This window comes from Oncorhynchus mykiss, chromosome 7 (assembly GCF_057628025.1).
Source record: "Oncorhynchus mykiss isolate SJ-2025 chromosome 7, ASM5762802v1, whole genome shotgun sequence".
Lineage (NCBI taxonomy): Eukaryota > Metazoa > Chordata > Actinopteri > Salmoniformes > Salmonidae > Oncorhynchus > Oncorhynchus mykiss.
This window is the reverse complement of record NC_143028.1, coordinates 51743084-51767218: the sequence shown is the minus strand read 5'-3', so window position 1 is coordinate 51767218 and position 24135 is coordinate 51743084. Positions and strand designations below refer to the sequence as shown.

The following is a 24135-nucleotide window of genomic DNA, read 5'->3' as shown; positions in this document are numbered from 1 at the left end:
GGATTGTTTGATAGAAAGAGTGTGAACAAGTTGAAAACAGGTTTTTTTCACGTTTTGCTATGACCAAGTCTGTCTGCCTGAGGTGAACGGTCTGGAAGTCCCCCAGGTCTGTTCTGAGAGCTTCTCCTGGATGCTGTCAGAGATGGTGACAGATGGCTGTTTGACACAAAACATCCCTGCATAGGTCAAAGGTAATACATATACCTGTATATTTGATTGACTTGATTGATTGGCAGGTAAAAAACATACAGAGACAGAGTCAAAAAAACACCCTGAAGTCATCCAAGGTACAGTATTTACAAATTTTCTCAATTAATTATTGTCACTCCATCATGCCAAGCACTAGCTAATTGAATGTTGTTTAACGTTACACACTTACACACATTCTCCCTTTTTCTCTCTCTCACACACACACAAACATGTGCATGCACACGCTTGCAAGCACACACACACACACACCACAGATTTGTGTGAGGAATAACGCAGCCCACCCTGAAGACAGAGATGGCTGTCTCTTTCTGCTGACACCGTCACCATGCAGTAACCAGACACAGTAAGCACTATTTGCATTACCACAAACTATCGCTAGCTGCAGCTGCTGCTCCAGTTTGATTTAGGAATGGATAATAGCAGTCTGGTTAGATTCATTTTAACCATTTCTTTGTAAGGAACATATTCAATTTACATTACAAAGACATGTCAAAACATTTAATTCCTACTTTCTTTTTTTGTTTATGACACAGATAAAAAAAAGTGTACTGCATGTGTTCACACAAACCCTCTGTATTTGGAAGAATTGTGGTGGCAGCATCATGTTATGGGTATGGTTGTCACTGGCAGGGACTGGGGAGTTTGTCAGGATGGAAAGAAATATGAAAGAGCAAAGCCCAGATAAAAAAAGTTAGAAGAAACCCTGTCTTCTGAATACATAACCTTCGGATAGAGTTGAATTATTTTTATGCCAAAAACACAGCAGAATGGCTTTCCAATAGGTGTTGAGTAGTCCTGAGTGGTCCAGTCTCAGTCAGACTTAAATGTTCTACCAACTAAGATTCTAAGTTGGTAGAATCTTATTCAAAATGATTCATAGCTGTAGGCAACCAAAGTAGCTTCCACCAAGTATTAACTCTGGCGTGTGAAAACATACGCAATAAAGACATCTTCGTAATCGCTTTTTACATTTCATTTGAAGGCAGCAAAATGTGAAGACTGTGCTAGGGGTGTGTACCCCCGTATCGGTACCCCTGTATATAGCCTCGTATCGTTACTTTCTTTTTACTTTACTTTATTTAGTAAATATTTTCTTAAATCTTATTTTTCTTAAAACTGAAATTGTTGGTTAAAAGGGCTTGTAAATAAGCATTTCACAGTAAGGTCGACACATGCACCTACATTCAGTGCATGTGACAAATAAAATGTTATTTGATTTGGGTAGACTTTCAATAGGCACTGTATGTTCATACAGTAAGTTAGAGGTAAAACATTTTTCAATTTCAATGTGTGCTTTTTTGGGGGCCAGTGACTGATGTCATAAGTCTGACACATTTCTGTGTAATTGTTTTCCTTCCTTTTCCACTTGTAAGTCCAAATACATAATACCACCCACCCACCCTAAACACACATAAACACACAAAAACCCAAAGAAAGTACCCTGAATACATTTTTTATAAACCGACCAACCAAACATCTCTGTTTTGAATAAACAAACATGACTATAATAACAATGTATCAAGTAGCTCTTGGTTCTATTCTTTCCTAGTCTCTCAGTCCAGGTCATGATATGATGCTATCAATGGGTGCTGGCTTTACAGGGACACACAGACTAACAAACAAACTACCCTGAGAATCAGAATAGGTACCAAGGCCACCCAGAGTTTGAAATAACAATCACATTAGAATACATCTGCCTTGATGTTATGTATTTGAACTTTCGGCATAACATTTATTCATGGAGTTTTGATACAGGCCATAGAGAGAGCAGATGTTGAAAGAAATAACCACACAAGAGTCTGCGCCCAAAACATGTTCAATGAGGGTGCTATGAATAGACAGACAGAATGAGAGAGTGGGAGGTGGGCAGGATACAGACCCACACCTGGCAGAGCCAGGCTGAGGTAGGAGAGGGGTCAGGTGTCTTAGGGATGGTCAGACGGATGAGAAGGGGGAGAAAAGACAGACACACACACACAGCAACAGGAAGTGGTCTCTGGAGAGAGAGGGGGGTTGGTTATCTGACCCAGGCACTGTTTCCTTTGTCTGAAAGGGGGAGACACAGGAAAGACTGAGGAAAGACGGATGAGATGTAGGCCTACATATGTATAAGTGTGTGACTGTGTGTGTGTGTGTCTGGTGAAGACCTTTAAAATAATTTCAATTGGCTTACTACGTAGAGAAATCCTCTAGTAAAACTTGTTTGCTAGAACCGCACCAGTGCGACGGTCAATTGCCAACGTTCTCAGTCGGACTTAAGAAGGTGTGGGAGGCGTGTCATTGAGTCAGCCCATTCCTCCTCATAGCACAATGAGGGTCATCTGGCACTTGACAACGATGCATGTTGCCTTCCTTTTAAGATGAGGCGCAGGGTTCCCCTCCTGTACTCCCGTAAGACGACACCTCAGACCTCGCTGCCGAGGCTACCTGCTCCTTTTCTTTCTCCCACTTGTGGACTACGGTCTGTCTTCGGCTGCTCCTTTCCCTCACATGTTGTATGTTTATATTATTGTAAACTGCAGATTTAAAGGAAAGGCTCACACATCTGGAATACTATATTGTTTCGTGCATCTATGAGTGATGTTCTATCTTTTACGTGGGTCATTTCATATTTTCATATGCATCTGAGTTATTGGAGAAGAGTGGGCAGAAATCCGTCCGGTATGACGTAGCACTGTGATAAAGTCCCCGCACTACACTGGAAGTTAATATGAATACAACGTTTAGATCGCGAAAACGTCTAGCATGCATGTCAGATTTCAATACTGGCCGATGTCATTTCTCGGGAAGATGTCTTCTCTCGAATGAGCCATTGATCATATTTTTGCGATAGGTGTACCTCGATAAATGTGTCATTTAACAGAGGGTATAGCACAGTTTTCCTACTTCTCTGCTTCTTTAGTCCAGGGTGCATTGCATGGTACTGTTGCCAGAGATATTATACAAAGGAGATAGGAAGCAAATGAATGAAGGAACGTGTAATGCCCCATCCAGCAGACTGTGACCAATCGCTTTCACGTTGTCATGCTGCATCACGCGGTTGCTAAGCTAATCGTCACGCAATCGCTTTCAATCAGTGTACATGTCTAGAAATGCGCCTATTTTCCTCAAAAGTACGTCATGTCACAATTCCAAAACTATTAGATAGCAAGATAATCTCACGCCTCTGAAAAGATTTGTAATGTTGTACTTCTTGATGAAATTTGTGCTAATGTTGGGTTTTTGAGCTAGCGCCCAATTGACTCCCATTCACTCCATGAAGGAGGGCGCTCCTGGTCCCAGAATTACCCAGAATGCACCGCGATGCCCATTGACGTAACATGAACGTTTCCCATATCCTCAAATTATCTGCCGTTGTAAATGCCAGACTACACTCTGAGGCACATCGATCTGCAGGTTGAACATGGTGAAATTGTAGACTCCTAAATTGATAGTAGTTTGTTTAGGCGAATAATATTAATAAATAATATTGTTGTTCTCATATGTGTTATTTAACACTGTCAATTAAAGGAATGAGTGGTTTTGGGTGGATTTTTCCTTTAAGGCTGGCCTTCCTGACCTACTCAAGATCATGTGTTACAGGTATATTGTACACAACAGTGAAATGGCCAGGTCGTGCTTTATATAATAGTCTATTAAAACCATATGGGAATACTTTGGCCATTTACGATAAGATGCATGGTAATGATGATTGACATAATGGCAGTCAGCACTGTCTTGCAAGCAACATTTCCTGGATTCTCAAAATGAAATGAGAAAAAGTATTGCATCCCTGTTGAAAAATCTATCCATACATTTATGCGAGCTTCATTGAAATACTGTATGGGCATATCACCTCCTGGTGGACCATCGATGTATTGTCACAGTCCAGAAATACAGAGTGTACAAAACATTAGGAACACTCCTAATATTGAGTTGTACCCCCTTTTGCCCTGAGAAAAGTATTCATTCGTCAGGGCATGGACTCTATAAGGTGTCGAAAGCATTCCACAGAGATGCTGACCCATGTTGACTCCAATGCCTCCCACAGTTGTCAAGTTGGCTGGATGTCCTTTGGGTGGTGGACCATTCTTGATACACACCGGAAACTGTGTAGCATGAAAAACACAGCAGCGTTACAGTTGACACATTCAAAGGCACTTAAATATTTTCTCTTGCTCATTCAACCTCTGAACGGCTCACATTCCCACACCATGTCTCAAGGCTTAAAAATAATTATTCAACCCGTCTCCTCCCCTTCATCTACACTGATTGAAGTGGATTTAACAAGTGACCACAGCTTTCACCTGGATTCCTCTGGTAAATCTAAATCATGGAAAGAGCAGGTGTTCCTAATGTTTTCTACACTCAGTGTGTGTGGCTATGAAAGTCAATATTGCAGGAGAAGAAAATACATCTAGAAGCATATCTCAATCAGTAGCCCATGCAACCCAACAGCTGAACTTATTTCAATTGGTTTTTTACAATTCTTTACAAAGTTACAGGTAACTATGTTCCCACTGAGAAACTAAAGAGTAATTGGTTGAGTAGATATTTCAGATAACAAAACATTTATTAGAGGAATAGTTGGCAAAAATAAACAATTACATTATTCATGTAACACGAACACCATTGAGCTTCAATATTGTTAGCAAAAAAATCTAACATAAAAAAAATAAAAAATACCAAAAAGGGGAAAGAAATATCCTAGAAAATGTATGTCGGCTGGAGATGGATGGACTTGGTCCTTTTGGGCTGAGTTAGGTGGCTACACTCTGTAGCAGGGTGATGTTATCTCCTTTCAGCATGATCCTCCCTGAGAGAGATGGATGGAGAGATACAGGGAGGAATTGAGAGAAGTGAGGATAGATGGAGAGACATGTGATAAGCCTACAGTAAGTGACACTTCAGCCAACAGTCATGATGACCAGACTGGTTGATAGGACACACTTGCTCAGACTGCCAAAAAAGGAAAGTTGTTTGATCATCAACAACATATGAGAAGTAACTAGAGAAAGGTGTTAAAAAAAAAAAAAAAGTATTCAGCTTTCTTATTAAGTCCTTACTCAACTTGTGGTTTTTGTCAATCCGATGGCATTAATAGGCCCTAGAAGACAATTAGTATGGAGTGTCAACAACGGCATCCTATTAGTCCAACGTGCAGGACAGGGCTGCTTACCATGAGTTGGTCACAGACTAGTCTTAAGGGCTATCCTTCCTAATCTTATCTCGTTGACTTCAATATTGAATAATGCATTTTAATGGCAGTGCTGTCTGTTAAACACCTGCATTTGATTGGCTCTGGGCAATGACGTAGATATTGCAATTCCCCTCAGAAGAGGCATTTGCTTGTTTTGTCCGCATCACTTTTAAGGCAGGTCGGCCAGCGTTTTAGTAGCTTATCTTATGCCACCTAGCTTGTTCCAAGTCGGAAAAATGTCCAGGGTCCAGTTTCCCAGAAGCATCAAGAGACCAAATTCACCAAACTATAGTTATTAAACGTGCATTTGAAAATTATCTAAATCTAATGCCTAAAATATAAATAGAGCAGGCTATAGGCCCATTTCAATCATATTGAAATACATTTGGTTACATTTTTCTTTACTTTTAGGCTACGGTCTGTAATTTGTCTCAATATATTTCATGATGTGAGGCCTAATGTGCGCAATCATGTGCCAAATGAGTAATTTAGTGCATTTTTAATCGGGCAAGCATTAGAATTAGCCGCCTCTATTTGCAGCTGAAGGTGAAAATACCGCTCTAGGAGCTGATCTATCGTCAGTATTTTGAAATAATTATAATGTTAAGGTGAGATTTGAATTGGGAACACTGATCCGAGGGCAGCACTGCCTTTCTTTTAATCCTATAAGTATTGACACACGCTTCAACAAAGCACTTACCGACTGTTCTCCTGTGTGGTGTTTTGGGAAACGCATGTTACAGATTTGGCCTTTGTAAGGAAAGGTGCATCATTGAAACGTATGTTTTTCAGTCACATGCAAAAGTACAGTGAAATGCTTTTGTTGCAGGCTCTAAACCCAACAATGCCGTAACAATTAACAATGAAATACAAAAAATAACAAGGTAGAACAAAAAACAATAGGCCTAAATTATATTGGGAAACTGGGCCCAGAAACAACCAGGAAAAATCAACTTGAACGTCCCTCCAACCGGTAATAACTAGTGGGGCACTCGCTTATAGTTCCTGAGCTCCGACTTCTCCCACATGCTGAACTCTGACTTCACAGACTAGCGCCTCGATTCCACCAACAGCATTACTGCATTTTGGTACACCAGAAGTACATTCATTTCCAAAGGAATGCTGCGTTGGCCTTGCAACATTGCAGAGGCAGTTGCAGTGCGTTGTGTGGTGCATACATTGGATTTATCAAATGTATGCATCAAACTGTATGCGTAGACAGCTTGACAGAAATGGTAGCATTAGGTGAATATTGAACTTTTGTTGCACGCATATCCCGATGATGTAGTGTACCATTTTGCGTAATGACGCTGTAGGTATGATCGAGGCCTACGACAATGAACTCAATAACAGCATTTTCAGCATTTACAATTTATTTAACTAGGCAAGTCAGTTAAGAACAAATTCTTATTTACAATGATGGCCTACCCTGGCCAAACCCTCCCCTAACCCGGACAACACTGGTCCAATTGTGCGCCGCCCTATGGGACTCCCAATCACGACCGGTTGTGATAGAGCCTGGGATAGAATCCAGGTCTGTAGTGACCCCTTTAGCAATGTAGCCTTAGACCGCTGAGCCACTCAGGCGGCAACACAACATTTATTAATATGGTTTTTGAAAACTATCATTTGTTTTCAAAACACACAACTTGTTCCCAGCTTACAAGTAGTAGTTTTTCCAAGTTTCCCACTTGTTATGAATGCGGCATTACAACCACGTGCGCGCACACACCGACTTACCCAAGGGCTTCCTGTTCTTGGTCTTCATGTGAACCTCCTCAGCATCATCCAGAACCAGGTTCATGTATTCATCAAAGCCCTGAGAGAGAGAGAGGTTTGTTGCTTTCAACTACACATATTGCTAGGTGTCAGCAGCCCTGGTCTAGTTTCAGGTGCTTTGGCTAAGAGAATAAAGGAGGAAATACCGAAGGATGATCACTTACGATGATGCAGCCTTCTATCCGCATGTTCACCTGTTCATACAGCCACACTTGGATACGAGAGCGCTGCAGGGAGAAGAGGGAGAGAGGCTGTGGTTATATTTGAGGAGATTGCTAACGATTGTAATGTATTATAAAAGCATGAAGTCTACCACATTTGCAACTCGCAAGAACCACGACCATCAGATCATCTGACAAATGCAGAAAATATGAAAGGATGAAACTTACGTTCTGTAGATACCTGAAAATAAGGTTCTGGTGGACATAGGGTCAAGGAACTGTGTCAAACATTTAGTTAGCAAACTGGCTGATTTGACTGCACATGTTTTCTGGAGTTACTGTTGGCTAGCTAACGTAACATAATAGAGCACGCATCATAGGTTACACTATTTGTGTTCCTGGACAAGGTAACCGCTTTCAGAAATATGCAATTAACGTTAATCAAACCAATGTTTAGCTGCAGAAAAGTAATTGTAGGTAGCTAACTACCACTAATAGTAGGTAGCTAACAATGAATGAAACGCAGCCTAGGGCAAAATAGTGTACTAAGTTTTTCATCAAGAAAGGATACAATTGGCTGCACCATAACCTTCTGGACTTTCTGTCCTTGTCCTCTGTACGCCATCCTCGTTATGGGTTTAAGCTGGGGTTTAAGCTGTGGGTTTACGCCTTGTTGTCCTAAAAACAATTGTCAAAACGTTTCACTCGAAGGAAGACAAGGAAATATTCACGTTGTGGTTCTTCAATGGCGCGCTTCCTGCTTTCCGCGTGCGCAAGCAAAGAGTTGACTCTCCTCAAAGTTGCAGCGCCCCTATAGGCGGGAGGCAGTTACCACAGCACTGTATTGAAGGGGAACGCTTCACCTCCCCTGGTTCATGAGGAATGTATTACCACCTCTTCTTCCCCATGAGGCTCAATAGATGTTGCATGGACCCTCAGATCCTCAAGAGGTTCTACAGTTGCACCATTGAGAGTATATCGAATGGCTACATCAACGTCTGGTACGGAAACTGCACCGCCCTCGAATGCAAAGCTCTGCAGAGGGTGGTGCGAACGACTCAGTATATCACTGGGGCGATCTTCCTGCCATCCATGAACTCTATAGCACGCGGTGTCAGAGGATGGCTCGGAACATTTCCAGACTTCTCTCTGTTAACGTCCGGCAAGTGGTACCCGAGCATCAAGCTCCAACAGGCTCCGAGACAGCTTCTGTCCCCAAGCCATAGGATTACTGAAAAGTCAAATGGCTAACTGGACGATCTGCAAACTCACAGGACTATCCACACACTCACTACCACTGACTCTGGATTAAAACCGAATTTCAATCAAATGCATAATTTTATGTATTGGATCGCAAAAAAAAAACGTTTGGTTTACCAATAAAATGGTCCGAGTGTGAAGTCGACATACTCAGTATTCATATCCTGAAAGAAAGAAATTCTCACTACAATACATTTTAATAGAAAGTTAGCCAAATTAGATAAAATGTTGGTATCATGGAAAGGACAACACCTGTCTATTTGTGGAAAAATCTCCCTGATTAATTATTTAGTCATATCCCAGTTTACCTGTTTACGTTTGGCCCTGCCTAAACCTAACGACTTGTTTTTTTAAATTATATGAGCACAAATATTCCACTACTTGGAGCGGCAAACCAGACAAAAGTAAACGGTCCTATTTATATAATGCATATGAATTCAGAGGGCAGAAATTATTAAATATTAAAGCGTTGGACCTCTCACTGAAGGCTTCAGTCATACAAAAACGATTAGTAAGAATCGTTTTTCACCCCGTGTTCAAGAATGGCCTTTTCCCCTTCATTCAGAGTACAACCTCTCACCTTCAGTTACAGGGCCTTCAGAAATTATTCAGTCCCCATGACTTTTTCAACGTTTTGTTACATTACAGCCTTATCTAAAATGGATTAAATATAAAAATGTCCTCAATCTACACACAATACCCCATAATAAAAAAAATGAAAACAGGTTTTTTGAAAATTTTGAAAATGTATTAAAAATACAGAAATACCTTATATACACAAGTGTTCAGTCCCTTTGCTATTAGTCTCGAAATTGAGCTCAGGTGACTCCTGCTTCCACTGATCATCCTTGAGCTGAGGCACAGATTTGGGGAAGGGTACCAAAACATTTCTGCAGCATTGAAAGTCCCCAAGAACACAGTGGCCTCCATCATTCTTAAATGGATGAAGTTTGGAACCACCAAGATTCTTCCTAGAGCTGACCGTCCAGCCAAACTGAGCAATTGGGGTCAAGGAGGTGATCAAGAACATGATGGTCACTTGCTCTGTGGAGATGGGAGAATCTTATAGAAGGACAACCATCTCTGCAGCACTCCACCAATCAGGCCATTATGGTAGAGTGGCCAGATGGAAGCCACTTCTCAGTAAAAGGCACATGACATCCCGCTTGGAGTTTACCGAAAGGCACCTAAAGACTCTCAGACAATGTGAAACAAGATTGTCTGGTCTGATGAATCCAAGGTTGAACTCTTTGGCTTGAATGCCAAGCGTCATGTCTGGAGGAAAGCTGGCACCATCCCTACAGTGAAGCATGGTGGTGGCAGCATCATGCTGTGGGGATGTTTTTCAGTGGCAGGGACTGGGAGACTCGTCAGGATTGAGGCAAAGATGAATGCAGCAAAGTACAGAGAGATCCTTGATGAATACCTGCTCCAGGACTTCCGACTGGGGTGAAGGCTCCACTTCCAACAGGCCAATGACCCTAAGGACACAGCCAATACAATGCAGAAGTGGCTTTGGGACAAGTTTCTGAACGTCTTTCAAATCAAATCAAATTGATTTATATAGCCCTTCTTACATCAGCTGATATCTCAATGTGATGTACAGAAACCCAGACTAAAACCCAAACAGCAAGTGATGCAGGTGTAGAAGCACGGTGGCTAGGAAATACTCACTAGAAAGGCCAAAACCTAGGAAGAAACCTAGAGAGGAACCAGGCTATGAGGGGTGGCCAGTCCTCTTCTGGCTGTGCCAGGTGGAGATTATAACAGATCATGGCCAAGATGTTCAAATATTAAAAAATGACCAACATGGTCAAATAATAATAAGCACAGTAGTTGTCGAGGGTGCAGCAAGTCAGCACCTCAGGAGTAAATGTCAGTTGGCTTTTCATAGCCGATCATTAAGAGTATCTCTACCACTCCTGCTGTCTCTAGAGAGTTGAAAACAGCAGGTCTGGGACATGTAGCACGTCCGGTGAACAGGTCAGGGTTCCATAGCCGCAGGCAGAACAGTTCAAACTGGAGCAGCAGCAAGGCCAGGTGGACTGGGGACAGCAAGGAGTCATCATGCCAGTTAGTCCTGAGACATGGTCCTAGGGCTCAGGTCCTCCGAGAGAGAGAAAGAAAGAGAGAAAGAGAGAATTAGAGAGAGCATACTTAAATTCACACAGGACACCGGATAAGACAGGAGAAGTACTCCAGATAACATACTGACCCTAGCCCCCCGACACATAAACTACTGCAGCATAAATACTAGAGGCTGAGACAGGAGGGGTCAGGAGACACTGTGGCCTCATCCGATGATACCCCCGGACAGGGCCAAACAGGAAGGATATAACCCCCCTCACTTTGCCAGAGCACAGCCCCCACACCACTAGAGGGATATCTTCAACCACCAACTTACCATCCTGAGACAATGCCGAGTATAGCCCACAAAGATCTCCGCCACGGCACAACCCAAGGGGGGGCGCCAACCCAGACAGGAAGACCACGTCAGTGACTCAACCCACTCAAGTGACGCACCCCTCCTAGGGACGGCATGAAAGAGCACCAGTAAGCCAGTGACTCAGCCCCTGTAATAGGGTTAGAGGCAGAGAATCCCAGTGGAGAGAGGGGAACCGGCCAGGCAGAGACAGCAAGGGCGGTTCGTTGCTCCCGAGCCTTTCCGTTCACCTTCACACTCCTGGGCCAGACTACACTCAATCATATGACCCACTGAAGAGATGAGTCTTCAGTAAAGACTTAAAGGTTGAGACCGAGTCTGCGTCTCTCACATGGGTAGGCAGACCATTCCATAAAAATGGAGCTCTATAGGAGAAAGCCCTGCCTCCAGCTGTTGGCTTAGAAATTCTTGGCACAATTAGAAGGCCTGCGTCTTGTGACCGTAGCGTACGTGTAGGTATGTACGGCAGGACCAAATCAGAAAGATAGGTAGGAGCAAGCCCATGTAATGCTTTGTAGGTTAGCAGTAAAACCTTGAAATCAGACCTTGCCTTAACAGGAAGCCAGTGTAGGGAGGCTAGCACTGGAGTAATATGATCAAATTTGTTGGTTCTAGTCAGGATTCTAGCAGCCGTATTTAGCACTAAATGATGTTTATTTAGTGCTTTATCCGGGTAGCCGGAAAGTAAAGCATTGCAGTAGTCTAACCTATAAGTAACAAAAGCATGGATTAATTTTTCTGCATCCTTTTTGGACAGAAAGTTTCTGATTTTTGCAATGTTACGTAGATGGAAAAAAGCTGTCCTTGAAACAGTCTTGATATGTTCGTCAAAAGAGAGATTAGGGTCCAGAGTAACGTAGAGGTCCTTCACAGTTTTATCTGAGACGACTGTACAAACATCAAGATTAATTGTCAGATTCAACAGAAGATCTCTTTGTTTCTTGGGACCTAAAACAAGCATCTCTGTTTTGTCCGAGTTTAAAAGTAGAACATTTGCAGCCATCCACTTCCTTATGTCTGAAACACAGGCGAGGGCAATTTTGGGGCTTCACCATGTTTCATTGAAATGTACTGCTGTGTGTCATCCGCATAGCAGTGAAAGTTAACATTATGTTTTCGAATGACATCCCCAAGAGGTAAAATATAAAGTGAAAACAATAGTGGTCCTAAAACGGAACCTTGAGGAACACCGAAATTTACAGTTGATTTGTCAGAGGACAAACCATTCACAGAGACAAACTGATATCTTTCCGACAGATAAGATCTAAACCAGTCCAGAACTTGTCTGTGTAGACCAATTTGGGTTTCCAATCTCTCAAAAAGAATGTGGTGATCGATGGTATCAAAAGCAGCACTAAGGTCTAGGAGCACGAGGACAGATGCAGAGCCTCGGTCTGTCGCCATTAAAAGGCCATTTACCACCTTCACAAGTGCAGTCTCAGTGCTATGATGGGGTCTAAAACCAGACTGAAGCATTTCGTATACATTGTTTATTTTCAGGAAGGCAGTGAGTTGCTGTGCAACAGCTTTTTCTAAAAATCTTGAGAGGAATGGAAGATTCGATATAGGCCAATGGTTTTTTATATTTTCTGGGTCAATGTTTGGCTTTTTCAAGAGAGGCTTTATTACTGCCACTTTTAGTGAGTTTGGTACACATCCGGTGGATAGAGAGCCGTTCATTATGTTCAACATAGGAGGGCCAAGCACAGGAAGCAGCTCTTTCAGTAGTTTAGTTGGAATAGGGTCCAGTATGCAGCTTGAAGGTTTAGAGGCCATGATTATTTTCATCATTGTGTCAAGAGATATAGTACTAAAACACTTGAGTGTCTCTCTTGATCCTAGGTCCTGGCAGAGTTGTGCAGACTCAGGACAACTGAGCTTTGGAGGAATACGCAGATTTAAAGAGGAGTCCGTAATTTGTCTTTGAGTGGCCCAGCCAGAGCCCGGACTTGAACCTGATCAAACATCTCTGGAGAGACCTGAAAATAGCTGTGCAGCAACGCTCCCATCTAACCTCACAAAGCTTGATAGGATCTTCAGAGAAGAATAGGAGAAACTCCCCAAATACAGGTGTGCCAAGCTTATACCCAAGAAGACTTGATGCTTTAATCACTGCCAAAGGTGCTTCAACAAAGTACTGAGTAAAGGGTCTGAATACTTATGTAAATGTGATTTCAGTTTCATTTTTTATAAATGAGAAAATATTCAGAAATGTATTTTTTTCCTTTTTATTATGAGATATTGTGTGTGTGTGTGTGTGTGTGTAGATTGATGAGGGGAAAACATTATTTAATACATTTTAGAATAACGCTGTAACATAACAAAAGTCAAGGGGTCTGAATACTTTCTGCAGGCACTGTATTTGAAAATTAAATAATCTCCGAAATATCGCCATAGAAAGCTAGTTGCAATTTCACTCTAATCCACCAGAAATTACAGAACAAACATTGTGGTTAAACTCAAATATACTAATTGATCAAGTAAAAAGTTATATATATATTTTTACTGTAGTCTTTGTAAATGATATCAGTAGGACTGGTGGAGTTATGTCACATGCAGTTAACAAAAATATGGAAATGCCTGCTCTGTCAAATTACAACCAACTGATTGCAGCATTACTGCAAAAATGGAGGCAAGGGAAAGGTAAGAAATCCTGCATTAAAGACCAATTGGTTAACGAAAATTGTGCTAAATTATTCCAGTTTAATTTAAGGACCAAAAAACAGACTGCTGTGCCATACAGGTTGCAAAATAGTTGGGAGGAGATTTCCCATGTACCAATTCCATGGCACATGGTTTATGAACTGATACACAAAATGACGGCGGATTCAACACTTGTGTTTTTTAATTTAAATCATTATAAAAAATGATTGCAACCAATGTGTTATATATGGGGGATACAACTGTCCTCTGCAGATTTTGTTGCGTAGAGACAGAATCATGAGATCACTTGTTTTGGTACTGCCCATATGTAGCTTATTTTTCTGTATTATTGTTCAGGAATGGCCAAAAATGCAACATTTACTTGGAGCAAATAGCAATACAAATAGCAATGCTGGGTGATTTTTGAAAAGTCATAGTCAAATCAATCAATATCATTTGTGCTAAGAGTTATCTTTAATTTACAATATGTAGAAACTATGAGAATAGAAAGGTTCAGAACTTTTGTGGAACAGCACAGTGGGAAAAATATGTCAGCTCGAACTCAACTGGATGGTCTTCAGAAATAGATTGGAGGAGTTGAGGGTAGCTGACGGCTGGGACTAAAAACAAACAAAAGACAACTCATGTAACATATTCTCTTTGTAAAATGTATATAGCATGTACAGTACCAGTCAAATTTGGACACCTACTCATTCAAGGGGTTTTCTTTATTTTTACTATTTTCTACATTGTAGAATAATAGTGAAGACATCAAATCTATCAAATAACACATATGGAGTCATGTAGTACATAAAGTGGTAAACAAACCTAAATCTAGTTTAGATTCTTCAAAGAAACCACCCTTTGCCTTTGACAGCTTTGCACACTCTTGGTCTTCTCTCAACCAGCTTCATGAGGAATGCTTTTCCAACAGTCTTGAAGGAGTTCCCACATATGCTGAGCACTTGTTGGCTGCTTTTCCTTTTCTCTGTGGCCCAAACCATCTCAATTGGGTTGAGGTCGGGGGATTGTGGAGACCAGGTCATCTGATGCAGCACTCCATCACTCTCCTTCTTGGTCAAATAGCCCTTACACAGCCTGGAGGTGTGTTTTCGGTCATTGTCCTGTTGAAAAACAAATGATAGTACCACTAAGTGCAAACCAGATGGGATGGTGTATTGCTGCAGAATGCTGTGGTAGCCATGCTGGTTAACTGTGCCTTGAATTCTAAATAAATCACCTACAGTCACCAGCAAAGAACCCCTACACCATCACACCTTTTCCTCCATGCTTCACGGTGGGAACCACGCATACAGAGATCATCCATTCACCTACTCTGCGTATCACAAAGACACACGGTTGGACCAACAATCTCAAATTTGGACTCATCAGACCAAAGGACAGATTTTCACTGGTCTATTGTCCATTGCTCGTGTTTCTTGGCCCAAGCAAGATTCTTCTTCTTATTGGTGTCCTTTTAGTAGTGGTTTCTTTGCAGCAATTCGACTATGAAGGCCTGATTCACGCAGTCTCCTCTGACTAGTTGATATCTTACTTGATCTCTGTGATGCATTTATTTGGGCTGCAATTTCTAAGGCTGTTAACTCGAACTTATCCTCTTCCTTTTGCGGTCCTCATGAGAGACAGTTTCACTATAGCGCTTGATGGTTTTTGTGACTGCACTTGAAGAAACATTACGTTTTCTTTTAATTTGGTTCATGCAAGACTTGTCAGTAGTTTGCACTCATTGGAGATAAGAACACTTACCACACATTTTCACATATCAAATGTATTTTAGATCCGTGTTTCCCAAATTCAGTTTGTGCCATACTGCCACCTAGCGTGTTAGGTTCATGCTAAGTCAAATAATGCTTTGAATTTATTTATTGTGTGGAGCTCAAGTTTAAGTGGTGGCCAAGGCAATGCAGATTTGTTAACCTCTACTTTATTCTATTAGGACCAAATAAACCCAAGCTGCACAACGTATCTGTAGGAGTAGCAGACAATGTATGTATGTGGAGGGATGGGTAGGCTGCTTGTCAGGCTTCGTGTGGTCCCATGGCCAGGTCACATACACAATTCCAGTAGTTAAATTAATAAGAAACTGAAAATACCAAACTTCCATATTGTTTGCGTGACTTGTGTGTTAGCAGATTGTAAGTGTTGGTTAGGTCTTGCATTTCAATGGTCCATGACATACTTTCGTGTGTAAGAATGTGGGTGCAAGTGCTCTGAGCAGTTAACTGATCAATTAATACCAACACTTTCCTTGATACCCAGCATCATAACACTTTAGGACACTGTCATAACCATGTCATAATGTCATAACTGTCACATTCATCATAAGGATAGGACCAAGGCGCAGCGTGGTATGTGTACATTCTTATTTATTTAAAGAATGAAACACTGAACAAACTAACAAAATAACAAAACAACACGTGAAGCTATACAAACGAGTGCTGACAGGCAACTACACATAGACAAGATCCCACAAACACCAAAGGGAAAATGGCTACCTAAATATGATCCCCAATCAGAGACAACAATAAACAGCTGTCTCTGATTGAGAACTATATCAGGCCAACATAGAAATACAAAAACCCCTAGACCTATAACAACCCTAGACATACAAAAACCCAGGACAATACAAAAACTAACTTACCCTGACTCTAGTCACACCCTGACCTAACCAAAATATAAAGAAAACAGAGATATCTAAGGTCAGGGCGTGACAATAACACCTGACATAACTTGTCATAACCTGTCAAAATATGGTCATAACACTGTCATGAAAAATATATTTACACCTGTTGTGACCTACAGTGTATTGCGTTATTTTATGGCTGATAATGACACCTACATAAGAGTGGCAAAACGTACCACACAAGGTAAAACATTCCATTACACCATAGCCTACTTGTCAACAGTATGTTTATGGTGTAATGGAATGTTTTACCTTCTGTGGTAGGTTTTGCCATTCTTATGTAGGTGTCATAACCAGCCATAAAATAACGCAATATATTTCACAAGTATCAGGTTCTGTTTGATAGTTGTATTAGTGGGTAGACAGTTCCTCTCTCTGTTCTCCATAGCTTGGGTTTGGTATTGATGTAAGGGCTATGGTGGGTCCAGGCCACAGTCACTTTCACACATGGAGTAATGAATATGAACTCTATGGGAGGGTTTCCCAACCTTGGTCCTCGAGTACCCCCAACAGTACACATTTGTATTGTAACCCTGGCCAAGCACACCTGATTAAACTTGTCAACTCATCACCAAGCCCTCAATTAGTTGAATGAGGTGTGTTTGGCCAGGGCTACAATGAACATGTGTACTGTTGGGGGTACTAGAGAACCAGGGTTGGGAAACACTGCTCTATGGTGTCGGACTCCAGTTCTTAAAGCTGCTCTTCCTCCTGACTGGTCCTGAGCTCCCGTTCCTTTTTAATCTCTATGGGCTCTGGGTCCTCCTGCCCCAGACTGGGGCTCCACTACTGCTCACAGTGCTGCTGCTCAGGGGGAAACTCCTCTGCAGTCAGAGCGCAACTGAGCACTGAAAGAAAATAGGGAATAGATAACTATGATGACACAATATGTACAATAATGTATTCTAAATCACTGTAGGCTTGTGGTTTGATACTAGCTAAGACGTATGCAAAATAACAGATAGCTATAGTGACACGTGTGCTAGGCCTAATTTATCCAATAAGAAAGCAAGCAACCAATGGTACACAGAAACAAACTAATATGTAGTGTTGCTTCACTGTTTCATCAACCATACACAAACCCTTCACATGCTTGCTAACCAAATATAATGAAGAGTTCAATGTACAATGTCATAGACGCAACCGAGAAAACACCACCTCTTCCTTCCTAATCTGACCCTTGAATCTTCGCCCACCAACCTTTCTTTGGAGGGCATATAAATGCTGGCCCTTGCGCTCTGAGTCCTATCTCGTCTGCCACACATCAATCATAACCCAATGGAGCAAGAATATAAATTATATCTTGTTTTAAAGCCCTTTTGGCTACCTGGTCTACTATTTTATTCCCGGTCACTCCCGAATGGGCTGGGTCCCAGCATAATCTCATTCACTACTACAGCCTCTTTCGATTCTCGCAGAGTTTCCAAACAACCACTGCGGTATGGGGTTCGTCAATAGTTACCACAACACAAAGTCATAAAACCCGCCTAATTCTACAATTGATCGTAAAATAAAATGTTATTTGAAACCCAACCCTAACTTTAACCACACTGCTAAAATTAATAACAAAAAGCATATTTTTGTTTTCATTAACTTTTACGTCATCATAAGAATATTCTGACTTTGTGGCTGTGCTATCTAGTGGAAACCCTTGGTATGTATGGTCAGAGAGGAAGAAACGAAGTGATATGTTTCACTCTCGACAAAATCTGTCCAGAATAAACCCAATGCGTTTCTATGGTTTTATTTTGGACCTAAGCTTTTCGCCTGTCTTCCCGCTTTGGGACAACGACTCAGGGAGGAGACATGAGCATCTCGTCATTATATACTGATCACTGATATGGTGCACAACATGTGGTGCAGATGTAAACAACACCATAGAGAATGATAGAGGCATCCAGTGGCCAAAAGGCCAATTAAAATGGGCAGCGCCATTGAGGGCTTCCATCGTTTTAATCTAGTCAACTCTTCCAACTTCATTGGCTGATCCCTCCTGGTGACCCTGTTGGAGTCTTGTCCAACTGGGTCATCAGGAGGGATCAGCCTATCTTGAAAAAGAAAATTGACTAATTGAAAATGGAGATAGCCTCAATGCCACTGCCCATGCTGTCACAGACACTTCAATGGTACAGCTGTCACAGACACTACAATGGTACAGCTGTCACAGACACTACAATGGTACAGCTGTCACAGACACTACAATGGTACAGCTGTCACAGACACTACAATGGTACAGCTGTCACAGACACTACAATGGTACAGCTGTCACAGACACTACAATGGTACAGCTGTCACAGACACTACAATGGTACAGCTGTCACAGACACTACAATGGTACAGCTGTCACAGACACTACAATGGTACAGCTGTCACAGACACTACAATGGTACAGCTGTCACAGACACTACAATGGTACAGCTGTCACAGAAACTACAATGGTACAGCTGTCACAGAAACTACAATGGTACAGCTGTCACAGACACTACAATGGTACAGCTGTCACAGACACTACAATGGTACAGCTGTCACAGAAACTACAATGGTACAGCTGTCACAGACACTACAATGGTACAGCTGTCACAGACACTACAATGGTACAGCTGTCACAGACACTACAATGGTACAGCTGTCACAGAAACTACAATGGTACAGCTGTCACAGACACTACAATGGTACAGCTGTCACAGAAACTACAATGGTACAGCTGTCACAGAAACTACAATGGTACAGCTGTCACAGAAACTACAATGGTACAGCTGTCACAGACACTACAATGGTACAGCTGTCACAGACACTACAATGGTGCAGCTGTCACAGAAACTACAATGGTACAGCTGTCACAGACACTACAATGGTACAGCTGTCACAGACACTACAATGGTACAGATATAAAGATGAGTCCTCTATCTAACTATGAATAACACAGCGGCCTACTTCCGCTGTGTGACTGGAAAATTGCATTTCCGCCACTTACTGTACTAATTTTATTTTACTTTTATTATGAAGGCACCTTTTGTCATAAAACATTTTGATAACCAAATAAAACTGCATAGGGAGATAAAATATAGATAAAATATTCTGGTTAAAATTCGTATTTTAGATGGGTTATTCTCTCTGTCTCTCTATCTCTTTCTGGCGGTCTCTCTGTGCTGCTGCTCCAGTTTCAACTGACCATGCCCCAGGACTACCTGACATGATGACTCCTTGCTGTCCCCAGTCCACCTGACCGTGCTGCTGCTCCAGTTTCAACTGTTCTGCCTTATTATTATTCGACCATGCTGGTCATTTATGAACATTTGAACATCTTGGCCATGTTCTGTTATAATCTCCACCCGGCACAGCCAGAAGAGGACTGGCCACCCCACATAGCCTGGTCTCTAGGTTTCTTCCTAGGTTTTGGCCTTTCTAGGAAGTTTTTCCTAGCCACCGTGCTTCTACACCTGCATTGCTTGCTGTTTGGGGTTTTAGGCTGGGTTTCTGTACAGCACTTTGAGATATCAGCTGATGTACGAAGGGCTATATAAATCAATGTGATTTGATTTGATTTGATTTGTGTTTTGAGTATTGGCTTAGTAATATACCTCTGTCAATCAGCAAGCATATCAGAAGAACTATCAGGAGAGACACTGTAAACATCAACAGTATAACTTTACACAATAGTTTATGTTGCAGTCATTGTGTCCCAGATTGTAGAAGTGTTGGTTGGATAATGGTCAGGTAACCGGTTTGAGGACATAGTCCTGAGAGGGGAGACAGTGTTAGAATGCATTTTGCATCTTATTCCAGGAACTCAGTCAGAGCTAAGTGTTTAATGTAGCTGACACAAAACCATTTTTCTTTAAGATCTTTTGGTCACAATTCCGTGCTTATCCATATGGCAGACACTGATTAAATGGTCAATAGATTTTTTGATGACACTTCACAGCAAAGACACAATCTGTTTTCAAACCACTATATTGATTATCTTTGACATAGTACTGTGCCATCTAACGGCATGCTATTGTATTGCAGTCCTTTGAGTAGTGGAGTAAAAAAAATAATGATATTGTGTGAACGCAATATTACTGTGAAAACAGCTGTCCGTATTCTCCCAATCACTATATCAGGAGATTGCAAATAGAGGGAAAAGTCAGGTCTTCTCATCAAAAAAAAAATGTATGTGCATTAACACAGAGTAAGATAATACCGGTATTGTACTGCACTATTCTTACTAGGGAATATATTCATGTTTACTGTTATTGAAATGTAAATCATTTGGAGTCAACCAATCAATTTTGCTATAAGTGATTTCTTATTAACATGTCACGCATTACGTTCTACGCACGTGCCCCTGCACTTTTGACTAGAAAGCCCCTAGCGTGAACCTGCCAACGCCCGCCGCAGAGACACAAATAAAGAGGATACGGTACGGAAAATGACTATTTTTAATAAATTATTTCTTCACGTATAGTAGCTAGTTACTATCGGTGTTATAACTAACATGTCACTTTCAACGTAGGTATCTGGTTGTTTACTCCATTGGAGATAAAATGTTTGGTTTTGTCATCTCATTCAACAACAGCATCCGCTTGGTAGCCAATCTAACGTCGTTTACTACGGTAGCTACTGCAAACTAGCGAAAGGAAGCCGCTAGCCAAACTAACTAGCTAAATCAACGCTAATCAGACTTTTTCAATGAAATGATAGCTAACGTTATCTAAATGAGCTAGTGGATTAACGTACTTAAAGCAATCGATCTGACAGGGTTTGTATGAAAACAATTAAGTTACGTTAATCTGTGTTTCTTCATCGTTGATTGACACTGTTACTACTAGCTGTTAGCTAGCCAGGTTGCTAGCTAGAATGGCGATGGTCGCTCTCTGCTTAAAACCGCCTGGGAGGGTAGTTAACGTTGCTGCTAGGAGGAAGCCAGGAGGTTGAACGATGGTAGCCAGCACATAGACGTTTCCGTTATTTCACGACAACGTAGCGTGTAATGTTACCTAGTTAGGAGTGTTATTATTTTGATTGTTGACCATTTCTCTACCAATGTTTTAGAATTGTCAGACAGATAGATTAGGCCATCGAATAGTAGCTACGAGCCATCTTTAATTAGCTAGCTGGTTAGCTCATGGTTAGTTAATACATGGATTGTGGTACATCGGGTATATGGTTGTGTAAAGCTGATATGTTTTTTTGTCCCCTTCCACAGTGCCATTCAGTCAGTGCTGATAGAAAAGCAATTAAACCAAACTCTGACTTTGTGGTACATTGATTTCATTTGTTTGGTGAACTGTACTTATTGACAGACTAACGTTACATTCAGAAAAAGGCATAGACCTTTAAAAGAAGTATGGTTATGTGGGTTGGCTAGCAGTACGTGAGTCAGTGTGTTTTCTACATAGGCTGTAGGAAGGAAACAGGGAGGCTGTGAAAGATCACTAAAGCCTTTCAGAGTGAGTAAATCCGGTGTAATACCAGACACCGCCTTGCAGATAGAGCTGCTTTTGGTAGTCTATACTGCACAGCATTGTACTGTAAACCCAGATGGGAAAGTCCCTGAAAGTCATTGCACAGCTGCATTGTGTGTCCCTCTGCCCCTTCTGTAAAAGTGTCCTAGGTGGGAGAACACCTGCATCTGCAAAGGGGTGGGATGGTGAATCTTCTATTGACATTCTTGGAATATCTGGGCATCCTAGCATTAGTTCAACATCAGGCACATGTGCGTGTGTTTGGAGATGGAGACAACACTTTACTGTTGTGATAATGATTGCATCAGCCTTAATCCACTCATTTGTGTTTGTAGGCCAGCCAGCACTCTGAAACAAGGCCAACCAAGGCAGTGAAAGTAGCTGACTGACAGAGCGGTGTAATCTGAGTCCACATAGGCGATAAGTCCACATTGCTAGGTATTGGTTGGCAACTATTGAAGTTGTTTCCTTTCAACAGGCCAGAGGCCTACAGAAAATTACAACATTTTGGAGAGGTGTGTGGAACATATGGTATGACCAGCTCTAATCGGGATGTGATTCCATGTTCTGTTCTCACGGGCCTACATGCAACAAAGGTGGTGGCTGTTTATTGAAAACCCATACACGCGTCACTCATCTTCTTGTCCGCTTGCTATCAGGAAGCATCATAATTATAGTAGGCATTAACCGTGTTGAGTCACACACAGTGACAAGTTGAGACACCATTTTAGACCCAGCAAGCTGTTGGTTGAACATGCTCATTAGTCTAGCAGTAGGCTTGGAGGGGATAGATGTGGCAACACTGTCTGTTCTTGTCAGGCATATGACCTAAACAGTGCTATCTATCATTCTTTAACTTTGTCTCAACATCACCCCAGCCAGTGTCCAGCTGCTTGGAGCCAGTGTAGGAGGAAAACACCCTGATCAGGCTGGTGTGTGTTGGAACAGAGGGAAGGTTAGCCCCTCATCCTCAGGTTGTTGGAGTGTGGAAGGAAGATGTCCATCTGTGCATTAGTTTATGTTCACTCCCTCTCCCGTTCACTCTCTTGCTCACTTTGCAATGACACTGTCTTGCTTTCTCTCACTCCCCCTCGCTCTCTTTCTCCCTTACACTCGTCGCTCATCCTCATTGCTACAGAGCTCTGCGGAGGCTCCACACATACCCATCTAGCGTCCCTCTGCCCCCATTGCCAGCCCCCCTACTCCCTTGCCTGGAGAAGCTGTGGCCTAACCTCTGTTGGATAGGGTTGCAATGAGGGGTTCTGGAACTCATGGTGATATCAAATATATGCGATATTACTGTGCATCGTAGACATTCTATTTTTTACTGAGATTGCACGTGGAGTCGTGTTCGCTAACAGATCATGTGACTTGTCTGTTACAGACCGCAAGGCTGTATGGAATAATTTGTTTGTTTAATCCCCTAACTCTGGTTTGTACACCGTCTTGTACCCTTGATATTTTCCTCATATCAGTTTTTGTAGTCCTTTCCAGTCATAGCCCCTGTCATCCCTAATACGGGTTGAAAATAGCAGATTGTCATTGATAAGTACCTAAATTGGAACGCAGTGACTGTACAGTAACATGCTATACATGATGTCAGAGCACAGGTTCTCCGCTTCACAGCGCTTTAGGTTTTGACTGACTGCTGTTCTGAACTTGAGCACTGCGTGTGGCAAGATGACGACCCTCTCCCCTCACGCTAATTGGGCTGCTTTTGCACATTTGTTGTTGTTTGGGTGAGGGAAATGCTGTAAATTGAGAGGAGTCTATTCTGAAAGATGAGATACTGCTTTGATGTCATACAAGCTAACCACACACCTATGAGTCGAAATGTGCATTTCACATTTCCATATTTGAAGTCATCTAATTTAGTGTCAACGTTTATTATCATTAAGTTTGTTCCACAGTTACAAGGGTGACATGTTATACCCTGGGTTGTCCTAAACAGAATTAACCTGTTTGTCGTATTGTGAAGAAAATGTGCCAAGGAACGCACACTTGAATGCACTCATGACTCTATTCTATGTGCACCAAAATCTGTTTGTCTGAAGTGCCTTTTGTAAGCCCAACAGTGGAAGATCGTATTTTATAACTTAGTTGGCAGTAGAATACGCTTTAAATGATGCCCACCTGACCCAGATTGCGATTTATAATGGAACGTTTTTGTGTAGCGTAAACATCATTAATTGTGTTATGGTGGGGATGCAGGGCTGTGTTCCAAACAAAAAACGACAAGTGTGCTTGCTTCAGTTCCTCAATGGCAAAGCTAGGAGACATATTTAAAAAACAAACAAAAAAAGGCA

At 41.8% G+C, this 24135-nt stretch overlaps 2 protein-coding genes and 1 long non-coding RNA gene across 4 annotated transcripts in view; 1 reads left to right on the top strand and 2 right to left on the bottom strand.

The window, feature by feature from the left end:
* Positions 1-4743: 4743 nt before the first annotated feature.
* On the bottom strand, positions 4744-8625 carry snrpe (small nuclear ribonucleoprotein polypeptide E). Its single transcript, XM_021609826.3, has 5 exons — positions 7901-8625; positions 7558-7584; positions 7333-7395; positions 7130-7208; positions 4744-5005 (listed from the first exon to the last, which is right to left on the bottom strand). Exons 1-5 carry the CDS (start codon positions 7952-7954, stop codon positions 4950-4952), a joined length of 279 nt encoding a protein of 92 aa, XP_021465501.1. The 5' UTR covers positions 7955-8625; the 3' UTR covers positions 4744-4949.
* Positions 8626-10982: 2357 nt separating this feature from the next.
* The window catches only part of LOC149982583 (uncharacterized), a 36149-nt gene continuing 22996 nt past the window's right edge, over positions 10983-24135 (bottom strand). The window contains exon 3 of the long non-coding RNA XR_016497310.1: positions 10983-11117. This is a non-coding gene — a long non-coding RNA (uncharacterized LOC149982583). The remainder of the gene's footprint in view (positions 11118-24135) is intronic.
* cdc42 (cell division cycle 42) overlaps positions 20594-24135 on the top strand; it is a 36756-nt gene continuing 33214 nt past the window's right edge. The window contains exon 1 of one of the 2 annotated variants that reach the window (XM_021609823.3): positions 20594-20784. The gene's annotated coding sequence lies outside the window, so the exon portion shown is untranslated. The remainder of the gene's footprint in view (positions 20785-24135) is intronic. The other variant, XM_021609825.3, reaches the window with a different exon arrangement.